An 18,653-nucleotide genomic window follows, 5' to 3' on the forward strand; every position below is an offset into this window, starting at 1 on the left:
TGCATCACAAAGGAGGCGGGAAGCCACACCAGCCTCACTTCTCCCCACGCTGGGAGCCCTCCCGTCCTGGCTCACCAGAGCTCTGGGCCACCCTGACCCAGCCTTCCGAGACCTGCCTTGGGGCAGTGGCCATTCCTGAGAGACCTAACGGTGAGCCACGCGAGGGGCCTGCCTGCTGGGCCGGCTCTCCCGGGCAGCGCGCGGGGCCACCCCCTCCGAGCGCCAGCCCGGCTCCCAGGCCGTGTGCAGGGCAGCTACCCCAGAACCTGGGCAGGCAGCCCCTGGCCCAGTGCCCGCCCGTCAGGACTCCTGTCGGCCCAGCCGGCCACAAAGGCACAGAGAGGCCAAAGGCACGTCTCCAGGGAGGCTGTCGGCTGCTGGCCACCGCAGCCCCCTTCTCCCACCCCCAGCACTTGGCTTTGTCCTCAGCCCCCAGTGCGTGAATGTGCCTTCTGTCACATGGAGTCCCCAGACACCAGCAGGACAGAGTGCAGAGTGGACTCACCAGCTCTGACCAAAGAAAGAGGACGCTGGTGAAACCAGAGCCACAAGTGCTGGGCGAGGCCAGGCCTGTCCAGCCCCATTCACTCACTCATCATTCTTCCATTCACTCCGCAGATGAGGATGCATGCCTCCAGGGTTCGGGCACCAGTCTGGGTCCCGGGGCTCAGGCAGAAGGAGCCCCTGCCCCTGGGCGCCCGTGTCTCCGGGGGGGAGGTGGGCCCAGAAATGGAAACAGGGGCCGTAGATGCAGAATCACAGGTGAGCTGGTGAAGCAGGTCAGGGCTGGGGCCAAGGTAGGGGCCAGGCCCAGGGAAGGCCTGTCTGGAGGTGACCTTGAACGGGCGCCCCTGGAGGGGGGAGAGGGACAAGCGGGGATCCGGCACGGGGCAAGAGGACGGTAGGCGTGCAGAGAGGGGATAAGGGCTCCTGAGATCAGAGCCTGGCTTCTCCTCTCAAGCTGTGGTAGGTGATGCCCAAGAGTTGAGACCCACCCCTCCACCCGCCACCCCACGAGTCAGGACAGAACTCAGGCAGAGCCCGCGGTGTTGGTGCACGAGAGCACCCCACCCAGCCCTGGCGGGTCTCTGGGCTGCACTTACCTGCCCACCGCCAGGCCTGGGTCTGCCTTCCTCTGTCCTGAGTGAGGACCAGGCTCCAACATCCGGAGCATGAGCCTGTGTGCGGGCCGGAAGCCTGAAGCACGAGGGGACAGCCAGCTCTCCGGGGCCCTCTCGCCTCTATCTGGGGCAGGGCTCTGAGTGCCAGCAAGGAGGGGTGCACCCTGCACACTTGCACACTTGTACGTGTGTCCCCGGGAGCACGTGCGCAAACGTGTGCGTGCGCACATGCGTGCTCACGCACACGTGCGCACGCACACACAGGGCAGCACGTGCGGCCCCCAGAGCCCTAATCTGTTGTCCCACCAGCCTGGGCAGTGCAACCTCTCCGCACACAGCGGCAGCCCCAGGTGTCTCCCACTGCTGCTTACCGCCTGGCTGGCAGGAAAGGCGCTCTCTCTGTAGTGACGAGGTGGGGGCAGCCAGACCCACACACCAGCGAGGCGACTGCTGGAGGTGCCCGACGGGTCTCTTCTTGGCCTGCGTGGTCCCTGCTGCATGGCTGCCGGTCATTCTCGCCCCGCCCCCGGCAGCTCCTGGGCTCCAGGCAGGAAAGCTGGCAGGTGGCCCAAGCCACCTCCCAGATGGTGTCCCTGACCCGGCACCTAGGGTCACAGTTCCAGGACCCCTCTCGGCACAAGAGCCCCTGGGCCTCCTGGGTCCAGAGTGCCCACCCCAAGCTGTGAGCAGAGCAGCCCCTGCGGGCCACCCCCTGCCAGAGAGCAGCCTTGCAGAGGCCAAGCTGGAGAAGGAACCTCCACCAGGGCCAGCAGGCCGGGCCTGCCCCCCAGCAGGTGCCCCCAGCACTCAGACTGTGGCCTCGGGAGAGTGAGGAAGGCCCAGACACACTGGGCCAGGCGTGGACTTGGTGATGGAGAGCAGGGCTGAGCACCCGAAACAACCCAGCACCTGCTCCCAGCCAGCCTCAGGCAGGGCCTCAAAAGCTCCTCACCACATCCCCTCTGCCTGGTGCCCCACCCTGGGTGGACGCTGCCCTGCCCTTGGCCTTGGAGTTCCTCAGCGGTGTGCTTTCCCCGTCCAGAGACTTGTGATGGGAAAGCCTGAGAGCCCCGTGGGGACGGTGGAGCTCGCTGGCCGGTCGGGGCCGAAGCACCGAGGCTTCCTGGAGTGGGGGCTGTTTCTGCTCCTGCTCCTGGTGACAGGCGCCCTGGTGACCCTGGGCCTCCTCTACGCCAACAGCAGAGGTGAGTGGGGGCGCCCCCTCCCCGAGACCTGCCACCCAGCACCCTGCTCACTGCTGCTGGCCCCTCCCCAACCTCCGGAAGGTCTGCGTGCCCGCCCACCCCGGACGGGGGAGCCAGCAGCGTCCAATGCGGCAGGCAGGGTCTGCGCCAGGGACGGAGGCTGCAGGGCTGCGCTGCAGACTGGGAAGGAGGGGCACTGACCTGCGGGGGCCGGGGTCCCCTTCCAGAAGGCTCTGCCCAGGCGTGGGCTGGCACAAGGCTAGTTCTGCAGGCTCTGAGCCGGCGGTCCTCTGGGGGACTCCCGAGAGGCGGCAGACCGGTCCCCTGCCCCATCCGTGAGGCCCCCTCCACTCCGGGCTGGAAGCACGGCCCTGCTGCCCGGGGCGCTGCAGTTCCCGGCCGGCCCAGCAGCAGGAGCCCACGCTCCAGCGCTGGGGACCGCGGCGGCATCGCTCCCTCCAGCCGGCCTCGCCGGCCTCTCCGCGGCTGGCTGCCGGCCTGCGGAGCGGACCCCCTGGGGTCCCCCTCCCCCACCCGCCTGAAGACCTGGGTCCCGGGGCCTCGTGGCTTCCCAGGCTCTACTGAGAGCAGAATGGTGGGAGGGGCCCGGCTGGGGCCCTAGGGAGACTGGGGGCTGCTGGGCCACCCTGCAGGAGCACCCCCTCTCACAGTCTTCCCCGTCCCCACCAAGGCCCAGGTGGAGGAGCCAGGACCATCCCCCTCTCAGGTCAGTGGGCCCTGCACCCGGGCACCAGGCGGCCCAGGTCAGAGCCCAGCCGCACCCGGCTGCCCGTGTTGAGTTGGCTCCTCCAGCAGAGGGGCAGGCGGCGGGGCGCAGCTCAGGACTCGGGGGTCTGCAGGAGGGGTGCTCACCAGGTGCCCTCAGCAATAGAACGGCCCAGCCCTTCTTACCAGGAAGTCCCCTCACTGGCCAGAGCCACCGGCACTGCAGCAGGACCTGCCCGGGCTGCTCCCACCCGACCGGGTGCCTGGCAGACCGTGCCAGGCGCGGCAGGCTCTGGCCCCTGTGGGCACCTGTCAGCAGAGACGGACCCTGCAGCGCCCTGGTCACGGGGTGGGGGGACGATCGCTCCCTGCCCGGAGAGCCCTGGAGAGCCCAGACCCCGGGGAGCCTCACTGGGGGCCCCTGGGCTGCGAACACCTGGTTTGGAGGCTTCCAGGGGACAGGGTGAGACCCGGCCGCACCCCCGCCGCAGGGCTCCTCAGCTCCGTCATGACAGGAGGGGCCTTCCCCGCCCAGCCGCCGCCGCCTCACAGCCCCCTAAACACAAGTGGGGTGTCCGCCAAGCCGCTCAGCCAGGACTCCTGCCCCGCCCCCCAGAAAGGACCTGCAGCCCACTGCGGCCTCAGGTCCCGGTTCAGCTCATTAACAGGCTCACATGCTGCTACTTATTTCTAAGCACTTTCTCGTTTCTGCTATGGTCTTTTTCATCGCTTCATGGTGTATTTAGAAATCATTTTTTTAATTTCTAGATGCATGGAGATTTTTCTTAATTGCCTTCTTTAACTGGTTTCTAACTTAACTGCATTGTTGTCAGAAACCGTGGTTTATGTGAACCTGATTCCTTGCTGTTTGCTGAGGCTTTAGGGCTCACACAGGGCCAGGTTTATAAGTAATCCGTGTGCGCTTACAGGGAACACCCCGCCCGCCGCGGGGGGAGCGGAGACACAGGGAAAGGGCTAGGTCTATTCATCAGGTCGGTCAACTCTTCTATATATTCGCTTTTTTCTATTTTCTTTTTCTTTCCATTTTTGAAAGACCTATGTGCTAAAATCTTGCCCTCTGGGGCAAACTGATAGTTGAACTAACAATTTGCCTTGTAATTTATGTCAAGTATTAATTTGCGTATTTTAAGTCTACATTGTAACGTGAACACAAATTTCGAATCAGTGTATCTTCACTGTGTGTAACTGCGTGACGACCCTTTCTAGCTTAACAGTGCCTTTTGCCTTCATTTTTTTTTTTATTTAAATTCTGTTCTGCTGATAGGAGTTAACATTTGCTGTCTACTTTTTCTTTCAAACGTTGTTTCGTTATCTTTAGGTGCGTGTGTAGCTGGATTTTGGCCTGTCTTTTACCGGAAGGGTTTAGTTCACTGTGATGACTGAAACGCTCGTTTCTTTCTGTTCTTGCGTGCTTCTCACGCCTCTTTTGTCTTTTTTCTTGCCTTCTTTTGGATCAATCTATTGTTTTTTCACTCCGTTTTCCCTCCACTGGCTTGGAAGTTTTATATCACTGTCTTTTTAATGCTTGTCTTAGGTTTGTTCTTCTCATATTTACTCCAGAAGTTATAGATAAATCTTTTTCAGAAAACCAAATGTTCTTTATGAAATTTGAAGCAGGAAATCCGGTCCCATGCTCACATCCCCACCCACCCTGGAATTCTCCTCCTCGGAAACAGCCAGACTCACTGTCTAGTGCGGAGGTCAGCAAACCACAGCCCAGAGACCAAACCTGGCCCCTGCCTGTTTCTGTAAATACCTTTTTATTGGAACCCAGCTGTGCCCATTCATGTCTGTATTGCCTGTGGATGGTTTCACGCGCAAGAGCTAAGTCAAATAGGCCAGTCTGTAGGTGGTTCACAAAGGCTAAAATACTTATTATCTGGCCTTTCACAGACAAATATTGCCAACCCCTGGCCTGGAGTGTCCCCTCGTGTGTCTAAACCTTATCTTTGGACCTTCTCTCCTTGTCGTCAGCGTTAGATCGCGGAGAGGCATTCTCGGTTTGTGGTTAAAAACCAGGCTCCGAAGGCCGACAGCCTGGCTGGTGATGCCATCCCCACTCCCCGGCCCCACATCCCAGCCGTGTGACCTTGGAAGGCTTTCTGCTTACCTCTGTGCCTCAGTTTCCTTATCTGTAAAATGGAACAGAACAGCGCACACATGGCAGAGCCTCCCTTGGGGCTCGGTGATTTCACACATCAGGAACACTTTGAAAAATGTCTGTCGTGCTGTCTGTGGCCAGGTTTTATAATAAAATAAATATAATAAAATATAAAATATAAATATAATAAAATATAATAAAATAAAATAAAATAAAATAAAAACTGGGCTGTGTCGCTGACTCACTGTCAGAATGGTTCCTGACATCCCGACTGGGAGGCAGATGGAAGCGTCCAGGCTTCCGCTGGCCTGGGCAGGTGTGCTGTTGCTTTGGGACAAATCCGTGCTCACCGTCACAGGAGTTCTGCGGGGGAGAGCTGCTCACAGCTGCGCTACGGGCGATAGCTGGGTCGCACTTCCTGTCCTTGTTGCTGCTCAGTTTTCTCATCATTCGGAGCTAACTTGTTTCAGTTGGTTTTTTCCTGTCAAATTAGTTAATCACAGGCCCATCTTCATCCATCTCAGATATCAATCTCGTGCTTAAAAAACGTGTTTTAGTTCAGTGTGGGATGTCATCCCATGCGGCCTGGGCACAGGGTACTAATGGCTGACAGATGTCACTCACGATAACCTACTCTGGGTGCAAGGCCATTCAAATGACATTTCTCAGTTTCAAAGTTCTTTTCCATTCCTCTCTGACCTTCCCTTCAAACAGTTCTTAAAAGCTGAGCCCCGTTTCACCTTGCCCAGTGGTTACAAAGGTCCCAAGCTCCAATGGAAAAGCCCTTGTGACAGTTCCTAACCTGGGACACGGCCCCGAGCTCATGTGACTCACCGCGCCTCCAGGGGATGCTCTGCATGCCTGACAGCCAGCAGTCTGTAGGCAGCTGTCAGGTGTGCTATGTGAAGGGGCCCGCACAAGTGTGAGGTAATTATCTTTCCAGAGCTCCACAAGCCCTAGGTCTGGGTGAGCCTCACCGTCTCGCCCACCGTTCTTCTTCACCGTCTGCGTGCGCTTCGTTGTTGGTGCAGACCCAGATTCCCGCCTGGCGTCGCGGTCTTCCTGAAGAGCTTCCTTGAGCATCTGTTGCCGAGCGAGTGTGCTGGGAAGAACTCTCTCGGCTTTCATTTGTCTGGGAAGGCCTTTACTTCATTTGCATTTTGAAAGCTACTTGCTCCGGGCATAGAATCTGGGCTGACGAGGTTTCTCCCTCTCAGTCGCTCCGCTGCCTTCTGGCCCACGTGGCTTCTGATGAGAAGCCTGCTGTACTTCCCAGCTTCGCCCCCCCACCAGTAGGTGCCTCCCTTTCGGGGCCGCCCTCAAGATGCTCTCTTTATCTTTGGTTTACAGCAGTTGGCTGTACCTAGACGCATTTTTCTTGGCCTTTTTTCCCTAACTGAAGTACAGTCAGTAACCACGCGTCCGTTTCTGGTGTGCAGCACCCTGCCCTGGTCAGGCATATGCATACATGCATTCATTTTCACACTCATTTTCATAAACGTTATTACGAGATACTGGATTTCCTGTGCCACACAGAAGCCATTTTTTAAATCTATTTTTATATGCAGTAGCTAACATTTGCAAATCTTCTCTGTCTTTGTTTTTAACTTTTATCTCTTTCAATAATTCAAACACGCTTGGGTTATTTCTGCACTGGCTGGCTGTTGCTGCCTGACAAACCACTCCAACACTCGGGGGCATAAAACAAGAGCTATTAGTCACGACACACCCGGGACGGCCGGGGCCCGCTGCTGCGGGTCAGGCCCAGTGCCGTGAATCTCACCCTCCTCCGAGGACCAGCAAGCACAGCCCTCTCCTTGCAGAAGTTCGAGGGCACAGGAGAACACACACAGGCCTCGGAGGGCCTAGGCTCAGGAGCGGAGCACTTCATTCCCACCTCATTCTATTCCCAGAGCCGCAGGGGCAAACCCACAGAGAGGAGTGGGAGGAAGGCTCTCTGCCCCTCGGTGGGAGCAGCCACACAGCCACGTGCGAAGGCACGGGGCCAGGGAGGCATCGAGGCTCCCGGCCTGTGATGCCAGCTTCCACACATTCTGGATCGGGTAATCCCAGAGTATGAAATCCTGGGGCTCTGGTCCTGCTGTTTGCTGTTTCTCACTCATGGACGCCTCCTTTCACACAGCTAAGTTTACGCTCAGATCGGCGTTACCTGCGAGAACCCCAGGTCCCTCGGGCTGAGCGGGTTTCCCTCCAGGGAACGGCTGTGTGCGCCTCCACCAGGCGCGCTGGGGCGCTGCCGGCCTGGGGCTGCCGAACACCAGCTTCCCGGCTTGGGGTTTCCGTGACCACAGGGTCACGCAAACTCGCAGCCCACGCCAGCGGGCGACCAGCCTGCGAGCCTACGTGCCCCAGGGAGGACGGCTATTTTCCACCCAGGAGAGTTCCCCGTAGCCCTCTTCTGTCAGAGAGAGACACAGAGACAGAGACAGACAGGAAGAAGAAGCAACTTGCTCACATCACGGTTAACCTTTAGGAGGACCAGACTTCCAGAGGGAACATCAGTTTGGGTTTTGCTTAATATAGAGAGTCTGCGTGCAAATAGTTAGCACATTACAGAAGTTACTCAAGCAACGTCAAAAGAGCAAAGAGTAGCAGGTGTCCCTTGGCTACAGGGACAGCTGCTGGGCGCTGACGGGGAGAGAGCCCTGCTTGGGGCCTGTCTGCTTCGTGCCCGGTTGACCCCACTTCGGCGTCAGGGGATGATGTCGCTTCTATGCAGCCTTTGTGTCGCAGGCCTTGTTGGTCTGGTTTTCCTCTTGCTCGGGAATATGGAGAGTTTGGATGAGGTTACACCCGGGGGCTGGCATGGCAGCCCAAACCTCGCCACCTGCTGGTGACCGGCCTCGGCGCACCGCCCCACGTGCCCGCCAGTTCTCGCATCAGGAGATGGAGGTGGCGACACGCGCGAGCTTCTTGTGACAGTTAGACGAGGCGGCGTAGGGTAAAGGGTGATGAGCAAAACACGACTGCCCCGTCTAATTCAGTTTGGAAGTGTCACCTCCAGAGCCCCCTGTGTCCTCCAGCCAGTCCTGAGCTGGAGCATCTGGCCAACTTAGCCCCGGAACCTCCCCCAACCAAAAGGCTGGCAGCCGCCGAGGACGCGGGGCGACGTGGCCCCTGCGGTGCTGGCCGTTTGTTCTGGTTTTCTCTGACCAGCCAGGGAGCAGATCCACCGGAGGGTCTGGGTCCCCACCACACTTCACTCACCCCATTTCCCCTGACTTTCCCTTTCTGGGCCCCGGTTCCTTCCCGCCAGCCTGGCTCTGACTGGCCGCCTGTTTCTTCTGCGGGAAGCCTTTCTTTAGCGTGTGTTGTGCTGAGTGCACCTGCAAGGAGGACACATTCCCGCAGCCTTTAGCTGCGATGTCTGCTTCGCTCTCACCGCATCCTTTCTAAGTTGGCGGTTTGTTTCCTTCGAGGGTCTGTGCCATCGTCTTCCGACCTCCCTCCTTCGTGGCGAGAAGCCAGCCATGCCTCTTTCTGCTGCCCCCCGATTAAATGTCCTCTCTCTGCGCTGGCTGCTTCTCTCTCTCTGGTTCTCAGGGAGTTGCCCGTGGTGGGGCTGCATGTGTGGCCTTCTCCGTGCTCGTGCTGCTTGGAATAGACGGCACTTCTTGGACGTGTAGGTGTATGTCTTTGGTCAGTTTTGAGAAATTCCTGGCCATCATCTCTCCAACGATTGCCCTGACTCACACAGTCTTCCTCTGGGGCTCCAGCTACACAAATGTTAAGCCGTTTGATATGGTTCCGCAGGTCTCAGATCCTCTGCTCAGGTTGTTTCAAAGGTCATTTTTCTAAATTTTGAAGCAGTTTTAGGTTTACAGAATTATTGCTAGAGAACACGGAGTTCCCACTTACGCCACACCCCCTCCTCCCCACCCCTACCCCAGGCCCCACCCCCAGGCCCCTCCTCCCCACAGCCCCCCTGCCCGTGCCCCTCCTCCCAACGCCCCCTCCTCCCCACAGCCCCCCTCCCCGTGCCCCTCCTCCCAACGCCCCCTCCTCCCCACAGCCCTCCTCCCCACGCCCCACCCCCAGGCCCCACCTCCCCACAGCCCCCCTGCCCGTGCCCCTCCTCCCAACGCCCCCTCCTCCCCACAGCCCCCCTCCCTGTGCCCCTCCTCCCAACGCCCCCTCCTCCCCGCACCCCTCCTCCCAACGCCCCCTCCTCCCCACGCCCCACCCCCAGGCCCCACCTCCCCACAGCCCCCCTCCCCGTGCCCCTCCTCCCAACGCTCCCTCCTCCCCGCACCCCTCCTCCCAACGCCCCCTCCTCCCCACAGCCCTCCTCCCCACGCCCCACCCCCAGGCCCCTCCTCCCCGTGCCCCTCCTCCTCACACCCCCTCCTCCCAACGCCCCCTCCTCCCTGCACCCCTCCTCCCAACGCCCCCTCCTCCCCACAGCCCCCTCCCCGTGCCCCTCCTCCCAAAGCCCCCTCCTCCCCACAGCCCTCCTCCCCATGCCCCACCCCCAGGCCCCTCCTCCCCGTGCCCCTCCTCCTCACACCCCCTCCTCCCAACGCCCCCTCCTCCCTGCACCCCTCCTCCCAACGCCCCCTCCTCCCCACAGCCCCCTCCCCGTGCCCCTCCTCCCAACGCCCCCTCCTCCCCACAGCCCTTCTCCCCACACCCCACCCCCAGGCCCCTCCTCCCCACAGCCCCCCTCCCCGTGCCCCTCCTCCCAACGCCCCCTCCTCCCCACAGCCCTCCTCCCCATGCCCCACCCCCAGGCCCCTCCTCCCCACAGCCCCCCTCCCCGTGCCCCTCCTCCCAACGCCCCCTCCTCCCCACAGCCCTTCTCCCCACACCCCACCCCCAGGCCCCTCCTCCCCACAGCCCCCCTCCCCGTGCCCCTCCTCCCAACGCCCCCTCCTCCCCACAGCCCTCCTCCCCCTCTGCTCAGATTTGAGCTCTACTGGGCTACCCACGTCCTGACTCCCTGGTGCCCAGCCCTCACTAGGTGACAACCCCATGCAGGGACCCCCCGGAGCACCCCAGACCCCCTATTGCAGTGCTGTCCCAGGAACAGGTGGCTGGAGTCAGAGAGCTGAGTGCTGTGTTTCTCCCCAGGGAAGCAGCTGCCACTCTTTACTAGCCGGCTTTGCTTCTCAAAGGAAAAGAAGACCATTATAAAACGAGCATCCAGAGGTAGCCCTGCCTTCCCTACCAACACGCCTGAGCGGCGGGCTAGGGAACTGCACCCCCGTGGGCTGGGCCACCAGTGGAGGGCCGGGGAGCTGGCAGTCAGGCCCGGGGTGTGCAGCAGGAGGGTGGGGCCACAGAGTCCATGGGAAGAGAGGACAGAGGCAGGGGTGCTGGACGCAGGCTGCCTCCTGGGCACCTGGGAGCCAGTAGGAGTCACGCTGCTCCTGGATCTTGGGCGCTGCTCCTGAGGGCCGGCAGGTACATATTGATACAACCAGCTGGCGACGGGGTTGGGTGGCTGGGAGAGAGTGAGGGCGTGCAAAGGCAGGGCAGCACAGGCAGGCTGCCTGGAGGAGGTGACCTCTGACAGGGTGAGAGCTGGCTGAGCAGACAGGCAGGAGGGCAGAATGGCTGGCTTCAGCCCTCCGGGGCCTGGGCAGCTGTGGAGGTCGGTGGAGGGAGAGAGTATAAAGGGGCTCCCAGGTCACTGCCGAGGTCAAGCCAGAATGAGCTTTCACTCAAGGCCCCAGGCACAGGCCACCCGGGGAGCATGCGGGCTGCCCTCCAGGTGCCCTCATGACCCTGGGCTGGACCGACCACGGGGGTGGGGGTGGCGTTGAGGCGCAACCCTACCCACCCCCATTCCTCCCCACCCCACCTGCGCCCTGACCCACCTCTCACATGCTCACGCTGCTCCTTGCCTGCAGACATCCAAACCCGCAAGGAGGTGGCTGAAGTCTGCACCACCCCTGGCTGCGTGATGGCAGGTAAGGCCCGCTCCCCTCTCAGCCCTCCACACCCCGACCGGGGCTGGGGTCCCCCATGCTGCTGGCACAGGCACTGGCAAGGGGAGCTGCCCCCAGACCAGGCCCTGGGGCTGGTGAGCGGACCCCGGGCGTGTGTGCAGGTAGGGGCTCTGGGGCAGGTGGAGGAAAGGGGTCTGCTCCCATTTCTCACCCCCACCCCCAGGCCCCCCAGGAAGTCTCCCACTGCCCGCTGAGGCCCCTGTGACCACAGCGAAGCTGGCGTGGGACCCCGAGGCCCTTTTCTGCATTTACAGGAAGAAGGTCACACAAACATACACACTCTCAAGCTTTCTCCCAGGAATTTGTCTTAGAACTGGGCACCGTGTGCCCTTATTGGCAGATAAAACACAGTGAAAATGATGCAAAGAGACGCTAGTGTAAAAACTCAGAAGTGCGCTCCAGCGAGATCCCAGCCAAGTGGAACAGGACGCGAGGGAGGGTCTGGGGTGGGGTGTCCATCCTGGCCACCTCTACTGAAAGCATTCTGCCGGGAGCCTCGGGGCCCCACTGTCCCTGCACGCCTGGGGACAAAGCCTTCCCCTCCAACAGAAAGCAGACCCTGCAGACACGGTGACCAGGAGGGGGCACGAGGGGCAGGGCCAGCAGCTGAGCCTTCCTGTGCGCGGGGCAGTCTTGGCTGGGATTTGCGGGTGTGGAAATGGAGGATCAGCGAGCTCACAGGGGTCCAAGGTCGCGTGGCTAAGTGATCCCCCTGGGACTGAAATCCCTGCTTACGACCTCCCCGGGGTCAGGGGGTGACTGACTCCCAGGGGCACAGGGCTGTGACTGAACACCCCGCAGCCCATCGGGGTCTCCCCTCTCCCCGCTCCGGGACACGCAGCTGCCAGAATCCTCCAGAACATGGACCCATCCAAGGAACCGTGCAACGACTTCTACCAGTACGCGTGTGGAGGCTGGCTGCAGCGCCACGTGATCCCCGAGACCAACTCACGATACAGCATCTTCGACATCCTCCGAGACGAGCTGGAGATCATCCTCAAAGGTGGCAGCAGCCGCGCCCACGGGGGCGGCTGGTGTGCGGTGCACCTGCTCAACTCTCGGGGCGGGGCTGGGGGACGACTGTGCGCCTGGCCACGGTGGGGAGGGGGCACAGCCCGCCGAGCCCTCCCCGGTCCAGCGGGCATAGGGGAGAGGGACCCCTTGGGATAAAGGCCCCGCAGGGCCAGAGGGACTGCCTCTGACTCAGTGTGGCAGGGGCAGGGGCCCTGCAGGAGCCACTTCAGGCCGGTGTCCAGCTTTCTCCTCGCCCGCAGGGGTGCTGGAGAATCCCGCCTCCGAGGACCGGCCAGCCGTGCAGAAGGCCAAGACGCTGTACCGCTCCTGCGTGAACGAGAGTGAGTTGTGGAGGGGGGCTGCCACCAGCCCCAGGACCCCACGGCCCTGCTGCAGAGCAGGGCGGAGTGGCCGCCACTCCAAACTGACACCAGGGGGCTGTGTGCTGCCCTGACCTGGCCGCTGGCTCCAGGGCCCCTCTGGGGCACGGACTTACTGCCAGCTGCCCGTGACCAGCTCACACCCTGACGCCAGCAGGCCGCACTGTATTCAGGCAGGAGGAAGACAGTGGGGGGCCTGCTGGGAGCCTCGGGGAATGTGCATCTGTGTATGTGCATGTGTGTGCGTGCACGTGTGCATGCGTCTGCATGTGTGTGTGCACACGTGTGCGCGCGCGCGTGTGTTAAAATGCCTCTGTTCATGACACGTGTGAAAGACAGTAAGGCAGACTGTTCAGGACCATCTCAATAGGTGCGGGACCACTGCAGTGGGGTTTTGCAAGAGGGGCAGGGGATGTGGCTCCACTCCAGATGCAGTGTGGGCAGGTGGGGAGGCGTGGCCCCGGAGCAGGTGGCGCTCGCACAACGGAAAATCACTGAAAGGAGACATCCGCAGCGGGGTGGGGTGCGGATCTGGTTAAACGAAGCTAATGGGGGCGTGCTGAAGGCAGATGGGCGGTCAGAAGTCACCAGGGGGACAGAGGGCCAAGGACCCTGATCAGCTCTCCAGAGGGGTCAGACTCGCAGCGGGGAGTTCCGGTTCAAATGACCGCACAGAGTTCTTGCTAAAACTGCGATTTACCAGGGCGTGCCCTGACAGGCCCGGCCCGACTGACGTCTGGTCAAGAATCTTTGCCGGCGTCAGTGTGTGTGTGTGTGTGTGTGTGTGTGTGTGTGTGTGTGTGTGTGTGTGTGTGTGTGTGCTGTGGGGGTTTGAGGGCTTCTCGGTGCTTTGGTTCCTATTAAGAGGATTCACACACTTGGGGTACCTCCAGCCTACCTCCCCTTAAGCTCCTGCTTGAGGACTTGCAAACCCAGCCTGCAGTTTCGGCTGCTCTGGGGGGACTGCTTCCCTCTCCTTGGCACCGGGATTCGAGGCTGTTTCCTTGAGGGTCTCCTGGAGGGCGAGGTTTCTTTCCGGGCACCCGACGGTAGGGACTGCAGCGTTCTCAGGGGTGTCTCCGTGGGGCCCCCGGCTTGTGCACTTCTCCCCGTGGGAGGAGAGGGTCACTTCATCCAGTCTGGCCAGTACCTGCCAGGTGAAGGTGATGTCCTGTGTTCCCACCTTTCGGGAAGGTCTGGCCTGAGAAACTGAAGGTACAAAAAGATGGTGGCCAGACCATGTATAGAAACACAACTCAGCCACAGTCTGCAGCCAGAAGGCCCCTCCGTCACCTTCAGGAACCAGCCGGGAAGCCGAACAGTAACTCCTGTAACCATCAGTCCAAGACGGCCGGGACTTGACCCATCACTGGCGGCTCCCTGAGTTCAGTCCCTGCTTCCGACTCAGGACCAAAAAAAGAAAGTTCATTGCTTCCCCACCGGCCACATGGGACACCCCACTTCTAGTGAGCCTCGGAGCTCACCCAGGCCCACGGCCCGTCTCATCGAGTCTCCCCAGATCAAGTGGCCAGGCCAGGCCCTCCCCCACCTCTGCCCCTCTGTGGGCCACCTTTCTTCCCCACTTCACTTGGTTCTTGAGTGAAGTTCTCCCAGACTTCCTGCCAGATCAACATCACGCAGGGAAAGTTACGTTTTGTTCTCTGTGCAGCGTGTGCTGGAGCTGGTGGTCTTGAGGGCTTCCCAGCCGGGTTGGTCCCTCACCCCTGCAGAGCACACAATATTCTGCCCGGGCCTCTCTGAGCCACTCTGAGCCGCGCCTGCTCCTGGCCACAGGCCCCCCAGGCTGGCTCCTCACCCACCACCCGCCCACCCGCCTGCCTTGCCTCCCACACCCTCTGTCCTGGTGGCCCTTGTGCTTTCATCCACTCCCTGTCCCCTTTCCTGCCTGTGTCCCGTCCCTGCTCTTTCCAGGCCTCTCCAAGTCCTGCACCACAGGGTGTGACGGGAGGGCGGGGCTGTGTGCTGAGCAGGCAGCACCCCGAGGTGTGCATGAAGGCGGGTGTCACACCCACCAGGCCCCTGGTTGAGGGACCGCTTCCCCCTTCCCAGGTGTGATAGAGAAGCGAGACTCGCAGCCCCTGCTGGACATCTTAGAGGCGGTGGGAGGCTGGCCGGTGGCCATGGACAAGTGGAACGAGAGCATAGGTGAGGCCAGGGCAGGGGGCGCCTCGCGCAGATGGGCGGCCCTGGGCCTGGGGCTCCTCGGAGCTGAGGCCTTCCAGGCCCGAGCCGAGGAGTTTGCCCCCGCGGCTGGTGGGCTCCGTGGGGCTGGTCCTCTCCAGCTCTGCAGAGAGGCATCCCTTCCAGAGCACTAGAGAGGGACCCAGGCTCCCAGCTCTCAGCACATGCTCTGCTCTCTGCACTGGGGGGCAGGGTCACCAAGTGGTCAGCAGCCCCCAGCACACAGGGGGGCTCCCTGTGGACTATCTGGGGAAGCATGACCCCGAGGCCCTCCAGTGCACCCGCTGCCATGAGCCGGGCAGGGGTCCCCTGTGCCCTCAAGTTCTGGGCTTGGGCCAGGCTTCACCAGCCAGCGAAGGGCTGGGCTGGGACCCAAGGGGCCCGGCGGGTCCCCAGCACAGGGCGCTGACCCCCCTAGGCCCCAGGTGGGAGCTGGAGCAGCAGCTGGCCGTGATGAACGCGCAGTTCAACAAGCGTGTGCTCATTGACCTCTTCATCTGGAACGATGACCAGAACTCCAGCCAGCACATCATCTACGTACGAGCCGCGCGGGGGGCCGGGGTAGGCGGGCCCCCCGGGCCTGGCTGGGTGCTCTCGCAGTGCAGTGGGGAGATGTGGCCAGAGGGGGCGGGTGTGCCCTCAGTGTGCTCCCAGGGCCGGGTTCTTGTCCACCTCTGCTGTTCAGGGGACTGGCACTGCCGCTGGTCCGGGTCGGGCCTTCTGAGGCCTGTGTCCCGACCAAGGGGCAGCCCAGGTGCCGGGATGGTCCTCGGGACCGTCCGTCCAGGCCTTCGGCACCCAGTGCAGGATACCTGACCTCAAAGAGCCACCGCTGGCCACAGCTAGCAGGCCAAACAGGACCCCGGGTGGCATGGCCCTCTGGGAGTGGGGAGCGCAGCAAGGCGTGCGGGTGGCCCGCGCACCACCCCCGCCACCCCGCAGCCCCCCCACAGCCCAGCCCCAGGGCACCCGGGCCCAGCGCCGCGTGCACTCCAGGTGGGCGGTGTAGGGGTCAGGGGCAGGGCTGGGAGCGCCTTGGCCAGGCCGTGGGGAACCCCCGCTCCATGCCCAGGTTCCCACACTCTGTGTCTCCAGATAGACCAGCCCACCCTGGGCATGCCGTCCCGAGAATACTACTTCGACGACGGCAACAACCAGAAGGTGAGTCAGGGCTGCCGGACCCGCCCCCTGGAGCCCTCCTGCCAGCCTCCTCCGCTCTGGGCACCGCCCTCCTCCCATCACTTCGGGCCCCCCGTGGCCCAGCTCCCTGCGTGTCCACCCGACCCTTGCCCTCAAAGCCAGCCTTTGGAGGCACCCGTGCGGATCGAGCCTGGCACTGAGGGCTAGGGATGCAGATGAGGATCTCCGCCTTTGTCACCGTCATAGGGGTGTCCCTGAACACCTGGAGCCAGGCTCAGGGATAAGCGCAGCCCAGCAGCCCTGAGGGGTACACGTGTCATCCCATCTCACCAGGGCCAGACTGCGGTCCCATGCTGCCAGCTCACTAAGATCCCAGCACAGGCTGCCTGGGCCCTGGGCCTGCTCCCTGAGCCCTCCTGCTCCTGTACCTGGGAGGAGAGAAATGGGGAACCAGACATGCAGCAAGGCAGACAGGACAGGGCCAGCGGGGAGGAAGGATGGGGAGCAAACTGGAAAGGCAGGAGGTGACGTGACCCACAGCCAGGAAGCCGCGTGGGGGCCTCCCGGCAGAGGCGGGCTGTGAGCTGGGCTGTGAAGGACGGGTCCAGCCAAGAGGAAAGACAAGTGAGGCAGTGGGACGAGGAGAGCAGGCCAGGGAGCCCAGCTCAGGGCCGCGGGGCCTGGGTGCCTGGAAGGGCTCGAGCCTGGCAGCCGCCGGTCAGACTGAACAGCTGCAGCCTGGCCTGGGGAGTCAGCCCAGCCCGAGGCCAAGCCACTGGGCGGAGGTGGTTTCCACAGTCCCTGCTTGCAGTAAGGAAAGCCCCTCCCGGACTGGCCGTGAAGAAGGCGGGTCCGAGACGGGCATGCATCCTCAGGTCGCCGTGAGCCTGGCTCAGGCAGCCCACCCTTGACCTTGGGCCTTTGCTGAGCGGCCACTGTGTGCCCAGCACTTTGTACACAGCCAAGCAGCCCACCAGAAAAGGTCTTTGGGTCCTGGGTGAGCTCAGGGACGAGGTGACACACAGAAGGGATGGGGAGGGGAGCCCACCCGGCCCGAGTATCTGCACGGGGTTCCATTGTGCGGGTCTGGGAAGTAGGCACGGACCCCCACGGAGCTCACAGCACCCCGCCTTGCTGGGGAGTGTGAGCCCCAGCACTGAGGGCCCCGCTCTGGGGGGCACGGACCATCCAGAACCGCACCCAACGAGTGTTCCAAGGGCTGCTCTGTGTCACGTGCCCTCCCCACCCCCACAGAGAGCTCCGTGGGGGCAAAATGGCCGAGGCCGCCAGACGGTATCCTGCGTCCTCTGCCCTAGGTCCGGGAAGCCTACCTGCAGCTCATGGTGTCGGTGGCCACAATGCTGCGGGCAGACCTGAATCTTCCTACAAACAGCTACCTGGTGCGGAAGGACATGGCGCACGTGCTGGAGCTGGAGACGCATCTGGCCAACGTGAGGCTGCGGCCCTGGGCGGGTGGGGTGGGGGAAGTGTCCCCCGACCTGACCACCCCCCCCATGTGACCACCCACCCACCTGGTGCAGGCCACAGCCCCCCAGGAGGAGCGGCATGATGTCACCACCCTGTACTGCAAGATGGACCTGGAGGAGCTCCAGGGCAAGTTCAGTCTGAAGGTAAGGCCTGGGCCACCTGCCGCCCCCACTGCTCTCCTGGAAGCCCCAGACACACCCACCCGAGCAGGGGCCATGGAACTGGTCACCCAAACCACGACATTTCCACACCGGGACAGCTGGGGTCAGCTGGCTGTCTGGGGATGGGGGCCACCTGGTCTGTGAGGTGGCTGCTGTGAGGTCCCCCTTTTCTGAGCAGGTAACAGGCTGGGAAGGGCTGCGGACTTGCCCGCCTGAATTGGGCAGACCCTCACCCAGGGCTTTCTGTCTCCAAGGCCCACTCAGAACCCCACCACAGCTCTGCCCCCCACAACCAGACCCTTGGACCCTCTGCTCCTCTCTAGCCAGGACTTCCGCTTAGGAGCTGGGGCTGGGGAGGGGCAGCCCAGCCGAGCAGTCGGGGGGCCTCCTGCTGCAGAAGGAGGGGCCGGAGCACGCTTCAGGGCCCCGCCACTGACTGGGGGCTCAAGCCAGAGGGAGGAGGGGCAGCTGGGCGAGCGCCCAGCATCACAGGGAGGAAGGCAGGGCCGGAGACAGGGCCCAAAGCCCTGCCTCCACCAGAAAGGCTAAGTGTCTAGAGCCATGAAACAAGACGGGAAAATTTAGGGGAGCCCCTGCCCAGGGCTCATGGCACCTGGGGCCCCAGAAGGCCCTGTGGTCCCTGCATCCTGCCCTTCCTTCCTGGCTCCCGGTGGCGGCCTGCTGTGATGCCCCTCCCCCCCACAGCCCAATGGCTGGCCCACCCCTCAAGTAGGCACGAGGCGGGGCCAGCCCTGCTCTGGCACCAGCTCCATCAGCGAACAAAGCAGGCAAACCCTGCTTGGAGCTCGGGTCAGGGAAAAGAGAAGTGGCCTGCAGAGCGTGTCAGAGGGCAGGCAGGGGGGAGTCGAGGGCAGCCGGGAGGCTGAGTCCGAGAAGACCTGGACGAGGGCCAGGCATGGTCTTGAGGGAGGAACAGCAAGTGCTAAGGTGCTGAGGCAGGGGCTGCAGGGCGACTGGAGGAGGCCAGGGAGGGAGGGGTGGACTGCGTTGGGCCTCCAGGGCTGTCATGAAGGCACTGGCTTTGTTGGAACAGGACTTGACTCATACTGAATGGGCTCCGGCTGCCGAGGAAACAGACTAAAGGGTCCGAGGGCCAGAGGC

At 62.4% G+C, this 18,653-nt stretch overlaps 1 protein-coding gene across 4 annotated transcripts in view; it reads left to right on the plus strand.

The window, feature by feature from the left end:
- The window catches only part of MMEL1 (membrane metalloendopeptidase like 1), a 28,468-nt gene continuing 9,815 nt past the window's right edge, over positions 1–18,653 (plus strand). For 3 of the 4 annotated variants that reach the window (XM_072975569.1, XM_072975570.1, XM_072975571.1), the window contains exons 1-11: positions 1–150; positions 2,164–2,326; positions 10,266–10,343; positions 11,048–11,107; positions 11,988–12,149; positions 12,421–12,501; positions 14,611–14,706; positions 15,161–15,303; positions 15,838–15,903; positions 17,199–17,333; positions 17,424–17,513. In XM_072975569.1, the coding sequence (XP_072831670.1) occupies positions 2,173–2,326; positions 10,266–10,343; positions 11,048–11,107; positions 11,988–12,149; positions 12,421–12,501; positions 14,611–14,706; positions 15,161–15,303; positions 15,838–15,903; positions 17,199–17,333; positions 17,424–17,513 (1,065 nt within the window). In that variant the 5' untranslated portion in view covers positions 1–150; positions 2,164–2,172. The remainder of the gene's footprint in view (positions 151–2,163; positions 2,327–10,265; positions 10,344–11,047; positions 11,108–11,987; positions 12,150–12,420; positions 12,502–14,610; positions 14,707–15,160; positions 15,304–15,837; positions 15,904–17,198; positions 17,334–17,423; positions 17,514–18,653) is intronic. The other variant, XM_006196593.4, reaches the window with a different exon arrangement.

Source organism: Vicugna pacos, chromosome 13 (assembly GCF_048564905.1).
Source record: "Vicugna pacos chromosome 13, VicPac4, whole genome shotgun sequence".
Lineage (NCBI taxonomy): Eukaryota > Metazoa > Chordata > Mammalia > Artiodactyla > Camelidae > Vicugna > Vicugna pacos.